Source organism: Microplitis demolitor, chromosome 5, assembly GCF_026212275.2.
Source record: "Microplitis demolitor isolate Queensland-Clemson2020A chromosome 5, iyMicDemo2.1a, whole genome shotgun sequence".
In the NCBI taxonomy this organism is placed as follows: Eukaryota; Metazoa; Arthropoda; class Insecta; order Hymenoptera; family Braconidae; genus Microplitis; species Microplitis demolitor.
The window spans coordinates 18,218,846-18,242,681 of record NC_068549.1 but is presented as its reverse complement, the minus strand read 5'-3'; the positions used below and the strand labels follow the sequence as shown (position 1 = coordinate 18,242,681).

The 23,836-nt window shown below is 30.2% G+C and overlaps 2 protein-coding genes across 3 annotated transcripts in view; one reads left to right on the top strand and one right to left on the bottom strand.

The window, feature by feature from the left end:
* Positions 1–2,177, top strand: part of LOC103569098 (aminopeptidase N) — a 48,832-nt gene extending 46,655 nt beyond the window's left edge. For both annotated transcript variants that reach the window (XM_053739472.1, XM_053739471.1), the window contains exon 8: positions 619–2,177. In XM_053739472.1, the coding sequence (XP_053595447.1) occupies positions 619–768 (150 nt within the window). In that variant the 3' untranslated portion in view covers positions 769–2,177. The remainder of the gene's footprint in view (positions 1–618) is intronic.
* Positions 2,178–2,270: 93 nt separating this feature from the next.
* Positions 2,271–23,243, bottom strand: LOC103569109 (putative aminopeptidase-2). The gene is made up of 27 exons (XM_014441443.2): positions 22,662–23,243; positions 22,400–22,555; positions 21,022–21,499; positions 20,705–20,943; positions 19,056–19,420; positions 18,697–18,974; positions 18,438–18,625; positions 17,502–17,684; positions 17,268–17,420; positions 15,531–16,163; positions 14,398–14,553; positions 13,843–14,314; positions 13,511–13,749; positions 12,288–12,652; positions 10,317–10,594; positions 10,048–10,235; positions 9,653–9,967; positions 7,743–8,348; positions 6,764–6,922; positions 6,026–6,319; positions 5,709–5,892; positions 5,458–5,614; positions 4,815–5,074; positions 4,056–4,708; positions 3,654–3,968; positions 2,957–3,035; positions 2,271–2,881 (listed from the first exon to the last, which is right to left on the bottom strand). Exons 1-27 carry the CDS (start codon positions 23,201–23,203, stop codon positions 2,621–2,623), a joined length of 8,196 nt encoding a protein of 2,731 aa, XP_014296929.2. The 5' UTR covers positions 23,204–23,243; the 3' UTR covers positions 2,271–2,620.
* Between the last annotated feature and the right edge of the window lie 593 nt (positions 23,244–23,836).

Genomic DNA, 23,836 nt, shown 5'->3' with positions numbered 1-23,836 from the left:
TTTGAAGCGTTAAATACGCTCAGGCCTGATCATACCTGTCTATGTCTGTTCATGTCTGATCCAGCCTGGTAAATGGGATAAAATTTTAAATCTTAGTTATAATTAAATATAATTTCATATAACTATAAATCAGTAATTAATAAATTAGATATAAAATTTTTTTGACCAAGAATCTATCACGTATAAGATTTTTATTACTTAAAGTTCATACGAAACTTACTTTTGAAGTCAATCTCTTAGGTCAACGGGTAGCGGGTTAATTAACCCGGCATAGTTTAGACTTTCGAGCGCGAGGTCCACGGTTCGAATCCTGTATATGCTCGAATTTTTTATTTTTCTTATTTTTATAGAAACAATTATATATAAATGTATATAGTTATACACAATTATATATAGTTATATAGAGCCATTTTTTATCTATAATTTTCTTACCCGGATGGACATGAACAGACATGAAGACTCATGCCTATTTAAGCCTGAGCAGGTCTGATCATTTTTGCCCGGTAGAGTCAAATATTTTTTTTCAAATATTTAACAAGGTTATAATCCAAGAATGACGCAATATGGTATACTCCTATGAAAACATAAAATAATAATTAAATTTTTTTTTTTTTACAGTTATTAGACTTTGCACAAGAACATAGCAGTGAATTGGGTAGTGCTACACGAACTGTTCAACAGTCAGTCGAACAAGCTGATGCAAATATCAGATGGTTAGACAGAAATTACATCACAATTCGCGATTGGTTATTGAGAAATACTGCGTGAAGATAATGATAATATATAAAAAAAAAAAAAAATTTAATGAATGAGTTAAATGAGTCTGAGTCGTTTGATCGAAATAGTTAGATATTTAAGAAATTTTCTATGAGCTTGTTATTAATTATTATACTAGCTCATTAGAAATAAAAATTGTGTGGTTTGTTTTGTATGTATTTGTAAATATTTAAAAAATATTGTAATATGTATATGGGTGATTTAAACTGCTAATAAGCAGTATTATTAGTATTATAAATTTTTTATCGTAATTTTATTACATCTTCAACTTTATACATTTAATTGCCATATTTGAGTAATCATTAATACATATGTTTTCAAATCACCTGATTTGAAACCACAAGTTTCAATGTCTGTTTAGCCACTCAACACTAACCAATTTCAGCACAATGCTATTCAATAAGCTGAAAATAATCAATTCCTTCTGTCGGTTAAAAAACGTTAAATTCTTTCCCGCTTACTCTAGTGGATTCAAATTACGGTAATTTACGGTATTCAGCAGAATTACCGTAAGTTAGCTAAGTTGTGGTAATTTACCGCTAGGGTAAGTAGTTTCTGACTTTATGTCAGCTGTTTAAAAATCGTATCTGTTTATTATAAACCGCAGTAAGATGATAATTATAAACCACTTTAATAAACTATTGGACTATTGAAATTATTCATATGCTATAGGACTTGATGGCATTCTCAGGCGGTGCGTTGCCCTTCATTCTATTTAAAATTTCCAATAACCTTAAAATGTCACCGTATTAAAATTTTATAAGATAATTTTGAGAAGTGTTAGCATTAACTAAAGAAAAGATAATATTGTTAAAATTTTATCAGGATACTTATTTAAAAAAATAATGTCATCATTATTTTAGATTCTCTAGCGGTTCTAAATTACGGCAACGACCGTAATTTGCGGCATTCAGAAGAATTACAGCAATTCACCGTAAATTTACGGCAATAATGCGGTATTTTACCGTGCAATTGCGGTAACATTGAGATATTTCACCGTAGACGTGCAGATTAACTGCAAAATTACGGAACTTTACCATAAAATTAGATACTGGACCTCGATTATCTACTAAATGATTAATCTATAAAGTTTCAAAAGATTATTTTCAGTATTATACAAACCTTGCTCAAAGATATAGAGCGACATAGGAAGTATCATTAACCCTTGTTTTGTTTCGACTAGCGGCAGACATTTAAACTAAGTTTCAATGCAGGCAATTATAATAAATGCAGCGTGGCGCGGGATAAAACACGATTTTAGATTTCAAGATTATGTTAGAAATCGTTTTTTATCTCTAACCACCCAATCTATCATTACCAGTATTGTTTTTTTTTTCGATTAAAACTAAACATTCGATTATAGCTAAATTATTATTAGTTACAGATTACGATTGCTTAATGATTAAATTTAATTATATTTATATTTCTTTATTTTAGATATTATTTTTGAATATTTACTTTTAAAAAACATTTGAAATATATAATAAAGTGTATTAATTTGTATAAAATTTTTATTTATTTCCTAATTACTACATTCCGTAAGAATTTCCTTGATAGCCAGACTTTCTGATCAAAAAATTAGTGTACATTAGTTGCGATCAAGCTGATGACAACTTTCAGCTCTTGTAACTGTTGACTTCAACTTTCCCAGGAAGTTGGCAACAATCGACTGCCGCCAACTTTCTGAGAAAATTGAAGACAACTAATGGAATGCCAACTTTTGCCACCAACTTCCTCAGAAATCATCAACACTTGGAAGTGCAAACTTTTATGGTCAATTTGGCATCAAGTTGCTGTAGTAGGTTGCTGCCAACTTGGCTATCAAGGTTACTCATTTATTTTATTATATTAGACTAATACTAATGATAAAGAAGAAAATCAATGATAATGGTTTTACAGAACTGGCTGCACCTCGAGTTTGTGTTATAGCATCCGTATCATATGATGGTTCTTTTGCAGATTTCTGTTCGACCAACCAACCGAAAATTTTTTCATAGTGATTCCCAGACCAATTTAGATTATTTCTTGCATTCATGATCGATTCATCTAACGAGTCACGAATTTCTGCTAATTTTTTTTCATTGCTCAGGACAAATGAAATTAGCTAAAATAATTAAGTATTTAATGATTGATTTACAAATAAATGATAAATATTTTTGTTTTTAAAAAAAATTTTTACCTTTTGAATTTGATCTTCAGTTGATATTTTTACAGCGATATTAGAAAATATATTTGCAACAGGGCCCCAACTTTTGTAACTAATGAACATTAAAAAAATGTTATTATAATTCAATTAATAGATTTTGTTTTGTATTATATCGAGTTTTCATTAAATGTCGACGGTTTGAGCTCTTAGGATGCTATTCTGACAATTTTCAGATGAACGTTCGTCAATCCAATAGCGCGCGCGCGACGATATCTTTGGAAGGAATAAACCGATTTGAACGTACTTAGCGATGGTCGAAAGGGCTCATAGTGATTTAGATCTAATTAATTTTTGAAGTCTATCGGCCGAGTAGTTCGCAAATAATTTGAAAAATAAAGACTACAAAAATTTTTTCTTATGGTTTCTGATGCATAACTCAAAATTTGTGGGACCTATTTGTTTCAAGATGTAATGAAATCTAAGTCACATCAAGAAGCTCTATCGATTGCCGCAAAGAACGTGTAAACTGGTGAATTCATTCTGATGATATTGTCAGACAAAAACTACCTTTTTCTAGTTAATTGTACTTTCTTTTAGTCTAACTGTTTTCTAAGCTCGAAGATTCAAAAATTTATAAATAATAACATTTTCGAGCTCGGAAACAGCGGTAAATTTTGGAGACGACCCATAGGACCAACAGTTTTTTAGATTTTTGTGTTTGTGTACTTACAATTTATAAATAGCTTCGTAATTTGTCGTAAAAAATTCAATTGAAGCATCCACGCCATATTTTTCGGCAGAATAAACCGACAAGAAGACATTTCCAATATTTTGATTACGTATTGAACCATCAGATGAAATAGCAATATTGAGATATTTGTTAATAGCTGTTTTATTTTGAGTGCATCCCAGTGCTGATAAAATCAAAACTTTTTCAGATTCGAAATTTGATGCCCGATATTGCTCCCACAGAAACTGCCAATCGTCATAGGTTCCATGTTTCAAAGCCGTACACAAAATCGCAGGCTTTGAATCGGGGGAAATACTGTTTAAAAAAAAAAAAGAATTATTTGATAGTATCATATCTTCAAATAATCAAATTATTGAAATGTTCTTAAAAGCCTAGTCTTACTAAAATTCCATTGCTCGCCAAATAGAAAATATTTGTTTTGCTTTATCAATGCAATGAGCATGACCAAATTGACAGGCCCATGATAAAATCAATTGTCTGTTCAATTTATGTAACTCAGTATCATTAAACTTGTCTTCAAAACCTAATTGCTGATAAATAGGTTCGATTAATTTTAAAACATATTCTTTCAAAAGTGTCCCTACGTCATGGCCATCGAATCGATCGATTAAAAATCTCACAGTACTGAAAAATGATCGCCAAGGAAGATGATTTTCTTCTTTAATTAAATATGTTGTACCACGTAGTGCAAGGTCATAAGAAATGTAGTCAGCTCTCGCTAGATGGAGCAAGTCATCAATTATTTGAGCTCTATTGATTTCGGGAATCCCCCCGAAATTTTTAGATTTCAATGCATCAACCAGATTAATCCAATTGTCTGTTTCATAGTTAACACGATAAAATCCGACTTGTTGAACATTGATAATATACCACTCATCACGAAGGTTGAATTCTTCAGTTACTATTCCACGACTTCCGAACCATAGAGCTGGAGTAGTATTTGAAAAATTAGGATTAGATTTAGATGCGATTGTCACAGGTATCCAATACAATTCTTCAGCAGAATTATTACGTCCCGTAATCAAAAATCGTTCCTAAAAAAATTATTATTAAACTGTAACCATTATGTAGAGCCCCCCCCCCTTGCCCGGTAATTTTTTTTCATTTTAATTATAATTTAAAAAATAGTCAATAAATTACTTGTGTAAGAATAAGTGACCCAGCAATAACATTTGACCCGACTACAGGATACCCTGCTTGACTTGTCCAAGAATCCATTATAGTAGAAATGGTTTCATTAGTTCCGAGTCCTCCTTTTTTATTAACGTTAATTTGAAAAGCGGACCATAATTTTTCTGGTTTTCCTGTATTGTATTTATTTGCATCAAGATAATTGTGCAAAGATTTTTTAAATATTTCTTTACCGAATGCGTGGTGCATCATGTGAATCACACTTGCAGCTGAAATTGTTATCATAAATTGATTAACTGTCAACCATGGGAGCTATCCCCATGAGTATAGTAACCATTACCATAATTCCATAACTATACAATGTAGGGATTATTTTCAAAGGTATCCCAACTTTTTCCATAAATTATGGGCATATATTCCATAATTCCAAGTAATTGTTACCATAACATTATGGGTTGATATTTTATGGACGTAATAGAAACAGTTTATATAATTATCTCTCAATTGACATTTAGTAACATCGAGTAAACGGAAAAAAATTTTCTGTTACTGCAACATAGCTGCTTCCTGTTGCAGCAACAGGAAATTTTTTTCCGTGTATGATACCAATGCTACAGGATGTATAAGATACTATTTTTTTTAGTATGCATACCTTTTCCATATACAACTGATGTAAAATCTTTTCCCTCATCGTACGGATTTTTCATTTTATTATTCATTGGTCTCATGTGAATAAACGAATCTTTCAATAATGCAGTTTGTAGTTCGTATACAGTAAACTGCTGCATTAGATTATCTTTCGGGTAAATCTTTAAATGAAATATACATTAGAAATTTAAAAACTGTTCATACTTCGTTATCATTATCGTAAATTAACAATGTATGTTCAAAATATTTAATTACCGAATCAATGACTATCCATTCAAAGTACTGAGCAAATCCTTCATTAAGCCAAAGATATTCCCACCAATCACAAGTAACTAAATTCCCGAACCACATGTGTACGAGTTCATGAGCAATAACAGTCTTAAGATACCTCATATAATACGTTAAGGTTATATTTTCCTTTGATAATAATCCATATTCTCTATATATGTAGAAAGAAAAATGATACATTTGTAACATAATTGAATTAAATGTGTCATTCGCAGAAATTTTGACTCATTATAATATTTATTGGGGTTGCAATTATAGAAAATTTTTTATTAAAAAAGAAAAACCTGAAAGTAACAAGTCCCCAATTTTCCATGGCGCCAGCAGCAAAATCAGGAATGGCGGCAAATTCCATTTTTTCAATTGGATACGGTATTCCAGTGTAATCTTCTAAAAATTTCAATGCTTTTTGTCCGACTTCCAAAGCATTAACAGCATACTGAACAGCATTTGGTCGAGACCAAACTTTGAAAGTTTTATTGATATTCGTAGCAGGTTCAAAATCAGAAATTATAAAAGCCACGAGATAAGATGACATAGATACACTTTGTTTATAATAATCCCAGGTCCAGTTAGTTTTTCTTTAAAATGAATAAATTAATATAGGAGTGAATGGAATAAAGAAGACAGTGAGGTAAAATGAGACACTTTGTTATAACAAAAAAATGTGTTTTTTTTTTGTAAATTTTTAGTATCTAGAAAAAGCATAGAATAAGTTGGTGTTTACTAAGACAGGTAATAGTATAATAGTAACGTTCGTATAAAAAAAAAAAAACCTTTTAAATTCTGTGTTAAGCTAAAAAATAGTTCACTGAAAAAAAGATTTGTTTGAGCCGAAAATATCGTATATTTGGATATGGCTAAATATATATTTAATCATAAGAAAGATATAATATATTTGAGTAGTTCCATTGAAAAAAAAATAATAAAGTAACGAATTTATTGTTAATTGACTTCTAAATGATAACATTGATTTACGTTTACGTGTTTATTTTATGCATGTATAAATTTGAAAAAATACTTACACAGAAGGAACAGATTTAATCAATGGCATATTACTGAGAGAATGATAGTTATTTGGTCTTTGAATATTAATATTATATTTAGCTTTGAATGCTGGTTCATCAAAGCATGGAAAAGCTTGCCTAGCACCAAATTTCTCGAATTGTGTTGTTGCCAACCAACTGACAATAATTAATGATAATTAGAGCGACAGAAGAAATCGGCAAATTTTTTTTTTTTTCAATCTTCTATGAAAATTTTTCAGTTTTATGCATTTTACGAAGTCTCTAAAATTGAGCGGATTTTCAAAGAGGATTTGTAAAAAGCATAAAGCTGACAAATCATCGTATGGACTTGAAAAAAAAAAAAATAAATAAAGATTAATTAGATTTTTAAATCACTATAATGCACAAAAAAAAGGATTTCTTGGCGCAAGAATTTTTATTTTCAGTTTATAATACAAAAAATTTTTGCGGACAAGTAAAATTCTTGGGGTGAGTAAATAATTTTTGTACCAAAAAATCCTTTTCAGTGCATTAATAAATTACACTGTGAAAACAAATTACTTGGATTGAAAAAATATAAACTCAAATCATGAAATTAATTTACTGTACATTTCAATGGAGCTCTTTGATGATTCTAAAAATTATAATTTCTTTAGTAGTAGTTCTTTTTAAAAAAAAAAACCTTTGCTTAAAATATAATAAACTTTCCTATCAATACTTGTATGAAATAATATATTATTGAAACTGTTATAATAAAATATATGAACATAGAATAGTTTTTTGTCAACAAACATAAAAAAATAATAATAAAAAATTAATTTAATAAAAAATTAAATAATTTGTTTATTTAAAAAAAAAAGTTTATTGTATTGTAAGTAAACTTTTTTTGAAGAATGGACTGCTAGCAAGTATTTTTATTTTTACTACAGTAATTTTTTGTCTGTGTAGTTATAGAGTAATAAATTTAAATTAATTAAGCTTTTTAAAAATTACTTACTGAGTGTTTCCATTATCATCTTTGTAATAACTACGATAAAAACCTTCCATATTATCATTTAAAATTCCAGAGTATTCAATGTCGACAGTCAGAAACGATCCAACATTTACAGTAGATGCGAGATAGATACTAAATTTATTAGTAGTCGAATTTATAAAATAACTTGATACTTTAAGATTTTTTATAGAATTCTCATGTACATTTATCCTTTTTATCTTTAAATTATTTGCATGCAATACAATACTTGAAATATTTCTTGTCACAGTCATATTAATTTGTACTTGACCATCGAATGTGAAATTATTATCATCGAGATAAGGAGTGAGATTTATTGTGTAAGTGGTTGGATAAATGGTTTTCGGAAGACGATAATCAGCATTAGGGTAAGTTTTGTCGAGCCACTCGAAGATTTCTGGACTATAACTATCATACCAATCAAGTTCTTCATAAGCACGAGCCAAATATGACTTAAGGAACTCTTCTATTTTTGACATATTTTTATGCTGCGTCGTAATGAAATTTTGGAATTTTAATACTAATTCTTTTGTTGAAAACTGTGATGATATACCATTTAAAATATTTCCGATGCTGTCATAATCTCCATAACTATTACAAGAAAATAATTGTTAGCAAAAATTAAAATAATTATTATTTTTATGTTATGGTTATTATAATGCGACACAATAAAAAATTATGTGTATCTAAGTTAAAAACGGTCTGTGTAAAATTTCTTGTATCAAATCAATACATTTTACTTACAAATTTTGAATCGATCTACTATTTAACACTTTAAAAGTGTTATTTAGTACGAAAATCAAAATTCTCAACATTTATTAAGTGTTACTCTACACGGAGAGAAATTTGAGATAACAATTACAGTATATTATGGAAATGATCCTCATAACGCTTGGTAATCGGTTTTTTCTGAAATGTCGATTATAGGAACGGTACCCTTATATAGTATAGGGATCATTACTGTAATATTATAATAATTGTTACCATATTATTATAGTAACCGTTACCATAACATTATGGTAACCATTAACATAACATTATGGTAAACATTACCATAGCATTATAGTAACCATTACCATAACATTATGGTAAACATTACCATAGCATTATGGTAACCATTACCATAACATTATGGTAACCATTACCATAGCATTATGGTAACCATTGCCATAACATTATGGTAACCATTATCATAACAGTATGGTAACCATTACCATATTATTATGGTAACCATTACCATAGCATTATGGTAACCATTACCATAACATTATGGTAACCATTACCATAGCATTATGGTAACCATTGCCATAACATTATGGTAACCATTATCATAGCATTATAATAACCATTACCATAACAGTATGGTAACCGGTACCATAATATATGGTAACCCTTACCTTAATATTATAGTAACCATTATGATAATCATATAGTAATAATTTCCATACATTATGAGAATGATTGCCATAATATATGGCAACGTTTACTATAGTATAGTGGGAACGATTACCATAATATTATGGGAGTAGTTACCATAATATATAGGGTTTTATTCCCATATGCACTTAGAAACCGTTACAATATGGTTATAGGATTGGTTCCTTATTGCTTATGGGGACTATTCCTATGAGTATGGTAATCATTACCATAATTCATCCACATGCGATATAGGAACTGTTATCATAATAATGGGAATTGTTTCCATACTGATAGGAACTTTTCCCAGAAAGTATGAGCCTATATCCCATAATTCCAAGTCATCATAACCATAACGGTATGGGATACTTCATAAATGTACTAGGAACGGTTACCATAAATTTCTTTCCGTGTAGAAACCGTTACAATGAGGCTATAAAATTTTTTTCGGATTCCTATAGTATTATAAAAATACTTACTATTTGAACATAACGTCGTGATATTGAGCGACAAAATTTAGAGCTATTTCAGCTCCAAATAATCCCGAATTATAAACAGCCGCAAAAACAGTCGAACTATCTTGAGACCGTATTCCTGAATTTTCAGTTATGGCACTGAGTAATAATGTATTTAGCTGTGATGCATTTTTAGAACATGCAAGAGCACTCATAATAACTTGTTTTTCATGTACAAACTTTTCTGTTTGATATTTTTTCCACAAAAATTCCCAGTCATCATGACTGCCATAAGTTATTGCCCTGCAATATACGGTATTTCGAAGATTTACAGGAACTCTGCAATTCAAAGGGTTTTTTATTTTATTAACCATGAAAAACTTACTTTTGGAAATTCTTTATCATAAAGTAAAATTTACAATTTTGATTCATTTGATTTCCATGCAGCAAATAATGTTATAGAGTTATTGATGCAATCTTTTATGCCAAATCCACATGCCCAATTAATCACGTATCGTCTTAAAATTTTATCGTAATGAGTTTCGTTTTTAGCTTCATTGAAATTTAATTTTTTGTAAATTGGTTCCAGTATTGTTAAAACATGAGTCTAAATTATAAATATAGTTATTAAAATTTACAATAAACAAGTTTTATTCACCATAAAAAGTAAAAAATAAATAATGAATACTCGAAATAAGTTATAAATATCTTTGCCAGCGAATTTTGTATTCAAATAAAAAAGACCATCAAAAGCAGCTTTCCACGGAATGTAATTGACTTCTTGAGATAAATATTGAGTTAAATTTAGGGCAATAGAATATTTAATGTATCCAGCACGAGCGAGATTGAATACATCATCAAGTAATGACGCACGATTGATTTCATGAATCCTTTCAAACTCTACACTTTTTAAAACTCGTATAATACGAAACCATGACAAATTGTCATAATTTACTCGATAATACCCTACAAATAAAATATATGAATTATTTAAAAACATTATGGGAGAATATTGTGTATGTAGGGGAAGGGGAGGGGGGGGGGAGCAAAATGAGCCACTAAGTTTTGGGGACCCATTTCGCCCCTAACTCATTCGAGGCACTCAAAATTTTTGGGGGCCCATTCTGCCCCCCTTCCCCTACGTCACCGACGCCATAATAGCATGTACACGGAAAAAACAATATAGTAGTGGCAACTCTCGGGGATAGTACTGAGTACTTTCTGTAAAAAAAAATTTCAGAAATTACTATATGCTATCTAGACTGTATCGACTGCTCTCTGAATAATACTCAGTACTGTCGCAGAAAGTTCTCACTATTATATTGTTTTTCCGTGTACACAATTTTTTTTCTGCTACGCCCTTACAAGTTTTCAATGGTATTTTATGCCGAAATATGTTCATATATTTAAGTATACTGGGTAAAAATGTATATACAGTCGAGTCTCGTTTTGAGTCCGCTCGTTATGAGTTCGTGAACCAGGATTTCCACGGAAGACCTTCCCCCTCCACAACGTGAAAAAAAAATTAATTTCAGAGTCTCGATATGAGACCGTATATTCATGAAAAGAAATTAAGAGTTTATTTATCATATTAGTCCTATTTACATATAAGAAACATAACACTCAAGTCAAACGGACTCATAACGAGATACTGGAAACAATCACGTACACACTCACACGCTTAAAAAGTAGGGGAAGTTCAACTCACGACTGTCGCCTGCGCTGACAGAGTGGGGGTACACAAATTCTTAGAATTATATTCCCCTACACCCCTTTATGCGGGTTCATAACGAGACTCGACTGTAATTAAATTATATAAATATTATATAATTATATCCAATTCATATCTAACTATATACAATCCATATAAAATTAGATATAATATTTAACTGTATATAATTACATATAGGAAATGGCTCATTGTAATTATATAAAATGATTTTTTTATATATAATCGTAAATAAAATGCACATAATTGTATGTAAAAAAAATCCCAACATAATTACATATAATTATATATAATTACTTACAGTTAAATTTCACATAGCTTTTTACGGAATCAAAAATAATTTAAAGGGACTCTTTGTCTTTTATAGTGCATGTATTTTATAGCACATTTTTAAGTTCGGGTTTTCAAATTTAATGCATTTCTTATAACCAAATATAATTATTTTAGTTAGCAACTCATTTCTTTTTAAAATGAACCCATTTTTACGTTAATTTTCGTTAAAAGGCATGATTACATATAATTATATATAAAAAACCATTATATATATATATATATATATATATATATATATATATATATATATATATAAATGTATATTTATATATAATTTTATATAATGACATTAGGACATTTCTATATATAAGTATATATAATCATGTATAATTAAATATAATTTTTTTCCAGGGTATCAACTAGATGTATTCTGAAAGGTAAAGAGTCCTTTTAGTTCCTTTTTAATCCCTGAAAATTGTGTGAAATGATAATATCAGCAATTATATATAATTGCATGTAATTATATTGGGACATTTTTCCCACATAATTTTTTGTTACTCGGGATCTGTAATGTAATGTATAAATGACTCAAATTTTTTTTTTTTTGAACAATTCTGTCAATAACAGATTTCCTTATTTTTAAAAATTCATATTCACCAGCTTGTTGAACATTAAAAATAATCCATTCGCTGTTAGATGTATCGTTGATTTTAATGAAGTCTACAGTTTTATTCAACCAATACTTAGGAGTTGTAGTAGAAAAATCTGGTGTCAAACTTGATGTCCAAGTAATAGGAATCCACCAAAGTTGGTTAACAGAAACCCCATTAGGCTTTTGTAATAAAAATCGTTCTTGTGAAAACGCAACAATTTCTTTATCAATTTTAACATTAAGTACTGGAAATCCTGCTTGAGTAGTCCAAGAATCCATAATAGTTTTAACATTCAGTTTCATATTTAATTTGTCTGTTTGTTTTTGAAAAGCTGTAACTAAGTGATCTGGTATTGCATTTGAATAGTTCCTGTTGTTAAATAATTAATCATTAAGATTTTCATTAAATAAATTCGAATAAGCATTGAATAGTATATTGCATTGTTGGATTACTAAGATAGTCTTTATGTGACGAAGGCAATGTTTTCAGCACGAATCATAGGGTCACATGACAAAGAATATCTGAGTACCCTAGTGTGCACTATATTTTATTCAACAATTGCCTGATTTACGCGATTAATGACAATCTGTTAAGCAAAGTCTGTGGCTGTTTAGTAACACGGTGCACCCACGCGATTATAACAAACCATCAACACGTTCAACTTAGATTTTGACAAAAAACTTTATCACTCAACGAGTTTTTATGATGTTTAACAGACGGATCTCAGTCAAAAATCTTGAGACGCGTGTTGAAATTTCATTATAACACTCTTTTCGCAACGCTGGTAGAAAACGAGGAAATCTACTTTGACTTTAATCAACTTCTAAGCACTGGTCGCTAAAGAGCCGTTTATGGTGCGAAACGCAGACGTCAAAAAGCGCGCAAATCAGGCCTGCATTGAATAAAAAATGTTATATTACACATCAAGGGATAAAAATAGAACATTTCAATCCCCGTGAATAATTTCCCAGCCAAGTCAAAGGTGAGGGTGGCATACACATGAGTTAAAACGCCCTACCTTTGTCCATGGTGTGTATGCTATTTTTCCCCAGATCTGCGGTTGAAAATTAAAATTTCTGCTTCTTTTTGCGGTAGTAATCGTTCTAGGGCTAATTTATATTATTTGTTTTCTCATAAGAGAAAAGTACTTTTCCCGCTAAACAAGGCAGGAATTTAAATTTTCAGTACAGATATAGTTAAAAACTATATATGCTTTACAATATTGACCTCATATTTAAATAATCATTGATTGCTGCGTAAAATACTTGGGTTCCAAAAATTTTTTCAATCATACGTAAAACACTTCCCGCTTTTGAATACGATATTGTATCAAAAATGCCGCTTATTTCAGATGGGCTATTGACATTATGAGACATTGGATGACTTGAAAGTAAACCGTCTACGGCAAATGATGGTTCAAGTTGTTCAACAACAAACTGCGACTCTAGACCCCATTCTGTTTCAACCTAAAATAAGGTTATTAATATATTTTTTTTTTAAATAATTAAAAATAATTACTCATATAAATTGAACTTGTAATAAAAATTTGTTTGTAATACTTTTGCTGTTGCATGATATTGATAATATCGGGCAAATCCTTCACTAAGCCAAACACAATTCCACCACTGTGGACTGACTAAATTTCCAAACCACTGATGAGAAATTTCATGAGAAATTACATTAGCAATCGCTTGTTTTGATACAATTGGAGAGTAATCAGGATGATAAAGCATATTAGTTTCTCGATACGTAATAAGGCCCCAGTTTTCCATCGCACCTGATGCAAAATCTGGCAAAGCTATCATATCTAATTTAGGCAATTGATAAGGATGACCGAGAGATTTTTCGAAGAAATTGACAATCGGTTTCATTATAGAAGATGCATAATCGGCTTGGACAATAGCGTTCGGTCGAGCCCACGCAGAATAACTCGAATCGTGACTAGCTTGGCCGAAGTCTGAGACAACGAGAGCTAGTAGATAAGTCGACATTTTTGGTGTTGTCTCAAAAATATCTAAATATCGATCACCTCTGTTAAAAGAATAATATTTCTTATAATATGCATTTTTTGAATCTTTAAAATTTAATGCATTGTTAAATAATCGTAATTTTACTCTCTAATTGTTGATTTTAATAAGGTATTGCTTATAGCTTTGTAATCTGCTGACCGACTAACGCTCAATTGAAAAGTAGCTTTTAAGCCGGGTTCATCGAAACAAGGAAATACTCTCCTGGCTCCAACGGGTTCTAAATGAGTGGCCGCTAACCATCTTAAATAACAAAGAATACAATTAATCAATTACGTTATTCTAGAGGAAACCAGGGCAAGTAAGATACCACACTTTTCTTAAGTATTCTGATTAAAATGAAACACTATTTTCAAGACTATAATTTTTTATTATGAAATGCTCAAATATGGATTGTAGCAAATAAAGAGAAAGTTGATCTATCCGATCTGCGGCTAATTTTAAATTTTCAGAAAAGGATGTTGTTTTTCGGGTGTTTGTTATCTTACTTTTCATAACTTTCCGCTAAGAAAATTAAAAATTTTCAAAAAAAAAAAAAAGTTATTGGTTTTGGTTTAATTTTCGAAAATCGAGTTTTCATCCGATCTTGACGTGTCGATGTCTTCGGAAAATAGCCTATTTCTGGATTTTCGGATCTTTAGAACGAATTAACTGATTGGAAAGTGTATCGAGGCAAACAAAAGGGCTCACTAGAACTTAGAACTGACTCGATTTTGAACCCAATCGGTCGAATAGACGCTTGCCCGATTTATTTCTATATTACCGCAAAACATGTGCAGATAAGTCGATTTGTTCCAAAGGTATATCGTCTGACAAAAATTATTATTTTTCATCGAAATTTTTTTTTTCGGCACAACCGTTTCTTGAGCTCGAAGAGCGAAAAGCTTACCAAAGTAACGTTTTCTAGTTCCCTGAACTTGAAAACAGCAGGAAGTTTGGGGTTGGCTCACAGGATCAATATTTTTCAGATTCTTTTATATTCAGAACAAAAAGAAACCAATTCTGAGGTGAAATAGACTACAATCGTGGAAAGTAAATTTTTTTCTAAATTTTCCATTGGTCTCACTGTCTGGACTGATTAACATCCTTCATTTTTTTCAAATGGTAATAAAGCATTCATAAATAAAAAAAAAATTTCGTCTTGAAAATAGTTTTTCATTTTTCTCTGGTCTCTCCTAAATTGTAAATTACTAAATATAAGAATATTAAAATAAAATTACTTTGTTTTGTTAAAATCATCTATATAAGAACTTCGATAGAAACCTCGCATTTGATTATTAAGATTTCCGATATATTCAATTGTAATATTTAATTCAGATCCTTCGACCATTTGTTCAAATGCAGTAATACTTATAAAATGATGTTTTTTATCCGATGTTATTGCTTTGGTTTTAATATGCTTGCCATCGACATTTAAAGTAACGGCATTGTATTGAATATCATCAATATGAAGAATTATTTCATTAGTAGTATTCACAATAGTAGCTATTATTTCAACTCGGCCTTCGAAAGTGAAATTCTTCGGTACAATGAACGGGGTTAACTTGATATTGTAATGTTTAGGAATGATATTAGTAGGAAGCCGGTATTCGTTCGAGACTGTTACATTTTCTTCGTTAATTTCTCCATGATATGCTGTAATCCACGAAATTATGCTCGCAGAATGTTTTTCGTAAAAATCTAGCTCAAACTGCGAAAGTCTTAAAGACGACTTAAGTGAATCAATAACAGTAGATTCTAAAATTTTGCTGATATTTGTGATGAAGATTTCAAATTTTTTTACGAGACTTGGTGTTGAAAAATGTTGAGATGCGGTTGATATTATACTAACAATAGAACCGTTATCACCAAAACTGGAAAAAAAGAATTTAATTACTTTAGTAATTTTTCCATGATACCAGCATCGAAGCTTTAAGTTTCAGTACTATTACAGCTAGTCGAAACAGCTAATTTCAAACTAATGTTACAAAGAAATACTAGCATATGCGTAAATTAGTCCTCAATTAGAGGGTAGAATAATTATATGTGATCTGAGACATTTTTTAATTTACTGCCCTTGGTGTGTAATATCCTATTTTCGTATGAATTTAGTTAGCGGGCGGAAACAAACTTATTCCGTCTCTTAGGAAGAAGTAATAGTATATTACATATCTAGGGAAGTAAAGTAAGAAATGCCTCAGATCACATGTAATTGTTGGCCGAGGTGAAGCCGAGGTGTGTATACTATTTTTCTCGTCGACAGAGGCGGAAAGCGGCAACTGTTTTGCACAGCGGGACGAAAGTTGACGCTTTCCGCCCGGAGGCGAGAAAATAATACTGTTGCTCGCTAACTGAAGGCTTTCGCAATTTCAACTTTGATACTTGTCATTTGTTTAATAGTAATTTTCGACCATTCATTTTATTTGCGTAATTAAAAGTTGTGACTTTGTGATTAAATTTTATAATAATGAGTGTGAATAATTAATAATAGTGTAAATAATGTGTAATGATAATATTTACAGTTTTTGCTTGATAATAAATAGTATTTATAGTTTCTGCTTAAATTGCATCTATCGCTATTTTTAATGGGTTGCTGATTGCCTTAATGATCTCAAAAACAGTCCACGCTGATAGTTTATCACACCATTGGTGTTAAATTAACTTATTTCTGACTGGTTGCTGAGACTGAAACTTTAGGTTCCAATTCAGGTAATCATAAAAAATAAAGTGTGTCACAGGATAGAATACAATTTCGGACTGTGAGTAATATAATGTCTCACCTCGAGCAGTCACCTTACCCTGGTCTGGAATCGTTTTATTTCATCCCTTGTCACACAATCTACTATTATTAAATAACTCAAATTTGCATATTTAAAATCTAGCATTATTTTTTTTTATCAATGCTCGATGCAGGTAGTATGAAAAATATACTATTTTTTCACAGAAAGTAATTCAAGAATTTATTGTATTCTACTTACTACTTCAGCATCTCTGCATAATTTTCAGTAATGAATTCTAGAATATATTCCGCACCAATTAGACTAGACTTTGCAACGGATTGGAAAACATAAATTCCATCTTGTTTCCGAATACCGCTTTTTTCAAATCCTCCAAGCGTTCTTTGTAGTAACCTTCAAATAATAAAAAAAAGTTTAAATTTTTTTTTTGCAAATATTAAAATTTTTTTTTTCAGTTTTATTAATGATATTTACAATTTTAAGATTTTTTTATGCTGCGTACAAGCTTGTGCACCCAAAACTGTCAAAGTATCTGTTGTAAAGTGATGTAGTATTCCAGCTAGTGCATTGTATTCATCATTTGCACCATCATCTGCGGTAATTGAGCTAAATCGTGCGGCAGTACAATAAACTACACTTTTCAAATTTTTAGGAATTCTAAAAAAAAAAACCGTAAAATTAAAGCTAATTAGTAAAAAAATTTTCTGAAACAGATCTATTTAGATCTACATTAAACCAAGTAGATCTGAATAAATCTGTTGATATCTACGTGGAAGGAAATTGACGGTAACAATTACAATATATTATGGGAATGGTTCTCATATCTATTTTTGTTTATGTCTCGAAATCTCTTTTAAAATCGACATTTTCAATGTTTAGAATTTTATAACTTGTTTTTTTAACTTTGATTTACCTAGATGTCCATAAATCAACCCTAGACTGTTATAAACGAAAATCTTTTTTTTTTTATGTTCAGAACTCACTATTTTCGAAATGGGAACAAAAAGAAAAGATTTTTTTCGTTAATAGTCTAATCTGCATAGATTTAAGCAATGGCAAAGTTGGATTTACGTAGATCTAAATAAAATATCGAATTCATATCTCTTTAGAGATTTCTAGATTATTGTTACACTGAGAGAAAAAAGTGTATATTTCCAAGTTAAATTTCTTAATTTAAGTATTAGTTTACTTAAATAGTGCCAAGAAAATATTTTCTTAATTTTAATAAAAATGCATTGTCTGTATAAATTTATGAATAGATTTAAACAATTGTTATAAAGGTAAGAAATATTATACTTCGATGTAGTAAATTTTTTCTTGTTTTTAGTATTATGAGTCAAGTAAACATACTTACTTGAATTTAATTTTCTTTTCTCTCAGTATACTCGGGAATTTATTCTTTTAACTTACGTCTTTGTAGAATCTGTCATCCAATCTCTAAAATACTTTAATGATTTTTCGACACATATTGTATGATTGAGTTTGCAAGCCCAATAATTAAGTTCGGATCTTAAAAGAATTGTTAATCGATCATCAGTAGCCTTATCTTCAAATCCCAGATTTTCATACATAGGTGTTATTAATTTTAAAATGAAGTTCTAAAAATGAAAAATATCATCAGTTTATAGTATCATTATTAAGACGACAATAATTATTTCGTGATGCCTACAGCAAATAGGTCATAGTCTGCCCGGCCATCGAAACGTTTGTGTAAATAATCAAGCCCAGCAAGAGCTGACTTAAAAGGCAAATATTGAGTTTCTCTTGTTATATATTTGAGTCCATTAAAAGCGATAGTATAAGGAACAAGGCCAGCTCGAGCAAGATTTAACAAATCATCAATGATAGCAGCACGATTTATCACGTGTATTTCTTTAAACGAGTCACTGTTTAATAGATTGATAATACGATACCATGACTGGATATCATAATTTACGCGATAAAAACCTGGTTAAAACAATCAATTTATCAGTAAAAAAATAAACTTGATCTACGTCGATATATTAATGAATCAACACAATCAATTACCAGATTGTTGAATGTTGAAAATAACCCACTTATCAGCATTCAACTTGATTTCGTAATTTTTCGTATTAAACCAATGTTTCGATGAAGTTGATTGAAAATCTTTTTCTGTTTCTGTTGTCCAAGTTACAGGAATCCACCAAGTAACGTTTTTAGACGCTGATTCAAAATTTTCTCTAAGAAGGAATCGTTCCTGCTGTAATTTAGCGAATCCATTTTCCATAGTAACTGTTATTACAGGATAACCTGCTTGGCGTGTCCAAGAATCCATTAAGATTTTAATAGATGAAAGAATTTTCTCATTAGTTAAATTAATTTTACGTTGAAATGAGTTCCAAAGATCATCCGGAGTTGCCGATTGATATTTCCTTACAGAAACGTTCACATAAAATTTTTTTTTTTGCATTTTTCCGTTTTATACCCTTTACGGAAAAATACTAATGAGTAACACTAATATTTCAGCATCATTATTACTTTTCGTACTATTAGTGCATTTAGTATCATTCATAGAAAAAAATTGTAGTTTTTACAACAGCAGCTGTAGTTGAAGTTCTCACAATTTGAAGTAAAAAAATGCCAAATTCTACTTGGAATAACCTCAACCACACTCGTAGTAAAGTCTGTACTATTTATATAGTATCCGTTACTACATATTGAATACTCGCAATTACGATTGTTTTACTACAATGTTATGGTTAGAAAAACTACAATTTTTTTTCGGTCTTACTACATTTGCTGTCGTTCGAGTAATTTTTACGGCTCTATAAGATATGTGGTTATTTTGTATAGAATATTAACTGCATTACTGTTCGGCGCAGCAATGGTTACTGTTATTTAACTTATCGCGAAAAAATCGAAGATTTCGGAAAAATTCGAGAAGTTATTGTTTTCACATCGATTTTCGAAAATCGAATTTTTATCAGATGTCGACATTTTGAAGTCCTAGAAGCTATTCTGACTACTTTCAGAACGACGTCCAAGTGTCTTTGTGTGTGTGTGTGTGTGTGTGTAAACGCTCTATAACCTTTTAATTAATTAACCGATTTGGATGGTTCTTGCGTAAATTGAAAAAAGTTTGTTAGCCATCAACTTTCCTCTGAATTTCAAATTGCTGCAAGAACCATCTTAATCGGGTAATTTGGGCGGGAGATATCATTGGAGAAAGAAATGGTGTAAAACGGTTTTTTTCCGAATATATTCAAAAAAATTGAATCGATCGATCCCAAATTCTCATCAGCTCTAAAAATTTATAAAACGCGTCGAATGCTATTTAAACCATCAAAGTCGGATCATTTATTCAGAAGATATTGTTGTCGACAAAAATTTAAAAAAAGTGTTTTTTCTATTAAATTCAAAATCACGGAACCGATTAGTTCCAAATATTTTTTAGGATTAAAGACTGAATCTTATGACATCCGAAGACTCGGAAATCTATTGTCGATAATGTTTCTGAGCTTCTCGAGCTTGAAAATAGCGGGAAGATTTTGGGCTGGCGCCCAAAGTCAACGGTTTATCAGATTTTTTGTTCTCCATGTAGTTAGATTACTAGGAACTGCTAATGAAACATTAATAATCACCTGCATTTTCAATAGTGTTCATTGTTCTTTTTTCGTAAGGGTTGAAAAAGAGTCAAAAAGTATATATATGCCTACTTTGTTTTGAGATAATCTCGAATAGCAGAGTTGAAAATGTTTGAGCCGAAAGTAAGTTCCATCATTCGTAAAATACTTCCACCTTTGGAATACGTAATTATATCACCTGTTGTACCGATTTCCTCTGACGAGTTTACTTCCCGTGTCATTGGTTTTGATGAATTTAGTCCATCATCTTGAAGCACTGGTTGAAGGTGATCTACAATATATTGTTGATCCATTTTCCAACTTGGCTCGATCTAAAAATTAATTTTCAAACTTTTAATGAACATTTGCGCATTTTTTTTCTCTAAATATCATAATTTTAACTGTATTACCTGAGATGTAGCAAAATATTGATAATAATTCGCAAATGCTTCACTTAACCACAAATATCCCCACCATTCTGGAGTAACTAAATTTCCGAACCACATGTGAGTACACTCATGAACAATTGTAGAGGCAATTCTTTGTTGAGCAATGTCTGAAGATTCATTTTTATCATACAGTAAGTGAGTTTCTCGATAAGTTATAAGGCCCCAGTTTTCCATAGCTCCAGCAGAAAAATCTGGTACTGCTATCATATCCATTTTTGGTAATTGATAACTTTCATTAAATAAATTGCTCAAATAATCCAGTGATTTAGGACCAATTTGTAATGCATAGTCAGTTAAATTAATAGCTATAGGTTGTGCCCAGATTTTAAAATTATTTTTTTTGTCTTCATTAAATTTAAAATCAGACACAATAAATGCTACTAGATAAGTCGACATTTGTACACTACTAATGTAAGTATCAGATTCCAATCCGTCACCACTAAAGTTTTTCAAAAAATTGAATACATCAGAAATAACGAAATCATAATGATAATAGGAGAAGGGCTGGTAAAACGGGATAAGGCCGGCAAAACATATCACCCCTAAAACTCTAATGGATCCAAATTATGACAAATTACGATAATTACTATAATTTGCCATAATTTACAGTAATTCGGAATTATGGTATTCTACGGTAAAATACGTTATTTTACGATAAACGTACAGTATTTAATCGTAAATTTGCAATAGAATGTTCATTTACCATAAAATTTCGACAAATCTGCGGAATTATACCGTAAAATGAAGTATTACACTAAAATAGAAAACGATGCCTGCAGGAAAAATGTCGAAAATTAAGGCAAATTTACCGCAGAAATATCGTATTTTATACTAAATACGGCAAAATGCGGTAAATTACCGTAATTTGGCCGCCAAAGAATTTTATAACGAAAAATTGTATTTTCCAAAATTGTCTTTAATGGTAATTTATAACTGCACACGCCAAAAAGTTGCAGGGGTGTTGAAGTCAAGTTTCAGCTCTAAGTTACCGTCAAGTTGCAGATGAAGTGGTTATCTTGCTTGTCAAATGACGTAAAAACCAGTCGTAATAAAGTTTTGTGGTCGCCGTATGTATTTAAATAACACCATCGAAACTATATTTGATTATTCAAAATTATTTGCTATTCTTAATATTTATAGAGTTATACATATTTTAGAGTACGTTAAATTTTCTAGATGTATGGTTTTCTATAATTATAGTAAACTACACATAACTCTCTTTGAATGCCATGAATAGTTACATATCAATATATATGGTGACATTAGATTAGTTTTGTCCGCCTTTCTTCAGAAATTAATAATTTCTTAACTTTCAAAATTAATTATCAGTAATACTTACATTGCAACAGTTTTTTTTAGCGGCATATTACTTAAACTCGAAAATGATTGAGGTCGTCTAATAACGATAGTAAAATTAGCCTTCAAACTCGGCTCGTCAAAACATGGAAAAGCATGTCTTGCATGAGTCGCTTGAAATTGAGTTGCGGCTAGCCACCTAATGAGTTAGAAGACAGTGTTATAGTTTACTTACAGTGATATTCTAATTAGTAACAAATTTATATGAGCAGTTTTAACCAGACAAATTAATTAAATGGACTTACGTGACTTTACCAGGTCCATTAAGATATGAACTTTTGTAAAAACCAATCATGTCATCGCGTAAAATTCCACTATAATTTATTTTTATTTCAGTTATAGATTTTTCAGGCAGATACTTATTTAGTATATATACATGTTTTTCTGTTTTTTCATAATAATTGTCTCCTCGTACATCCAAAGCCCCGACTTTATTATTTATTAGAGCAATTGAATCAATAGCAATGCTTTTTCCATGATGTAAAATTAATTCATCCGTTACTTTTTCAACACGGGTTAAAATGGTAACATTACCAGTGAATGTAAAATTTTGAACCTCATCCAAAATTGGATTTAAAATTATTGTATATGACAAAGGAATGAAATTTTTTGGTAAACGAAAATCGATATTATGAACGTTTTCTTTTAACGGATCATTATTTGCTTGATAGTTATTCTCATTTGATGTAAGCAATGGAAGTTTTAATCTTAAAGCAGTTGAATTTTTCCTTTGAATATAAAAAAATGCTAAAAGCACCCACAGTAATTTACTTGACGACCTCATCATGCCAAAGTCATAATCACAACTGATATTTTAATTTTATTGTGTTGCTTAAATGAAATTGATAGTGAAGATTTTATCTCAAGTGGAAGTGGAATTTGACAGATAAATTCAATAGATATATATTGAAGTATTCTACATTATCAAACAACGTAGCACCAAAATGACTCACAAAATATATTTTTTTTTTATCATTTCAAAATTATTAGAAGTGAATTTGCGTGTTTCAAATACTTTAAAAGTTGTCCGTTTGAATGACAAATGGCTTAAATATCTATTATATTGAAGTAAAAATTTTATTATTATCTTTGTGTTGTATTTACTAAGGCTCAAATGATTAATATATTTTAAAAAATATTTCTAATCCATCCCTACAATCTTTACTTTATCATTCTAAGAATCTTATAGAAATTGATACTAACGATGAAAAAATATAAATTTAGAACATTTTATATTATCTTACAGTAGTCGAAGTATTAATCAAGAGATTGTAATTTTTTATCAAGTATCTGTAATATTAATTTTTAATATGTATAATAATTTTATTGTTTAAATTTGATAATTATTTTATAGAGTCGAACAACTTTTATCTATATGAGTTTGAAAAAATATTAGTAGGGAAGGGTAGCGCAGAGAGGC

Excerpts from the sequence above, each read along its gene's own strand:
- LOC103569109 (XM_014441443.2), bottom strand. The coding sequence starts at position 23,203 with ATGATGAGGTCGTCAAGTAAATTACTGTGGGTGCTTTTAGCATTTTTT. Across the intron at positions 5,615-5,708 it reads AATGGATAGTCATTGATTCG|ATTTACCCGAAAGATAATCT; the intron begins GTAATTAAATAT and ends TTTCATTTAAAG. Across the intron at positions 3,036-3,653 it reads TACGAAGCTATTTATAAATT|TTACAAAAGTTGGGGCCCTG; the intron begins GTAAGTACACAA and ends AATGTTCATTAG.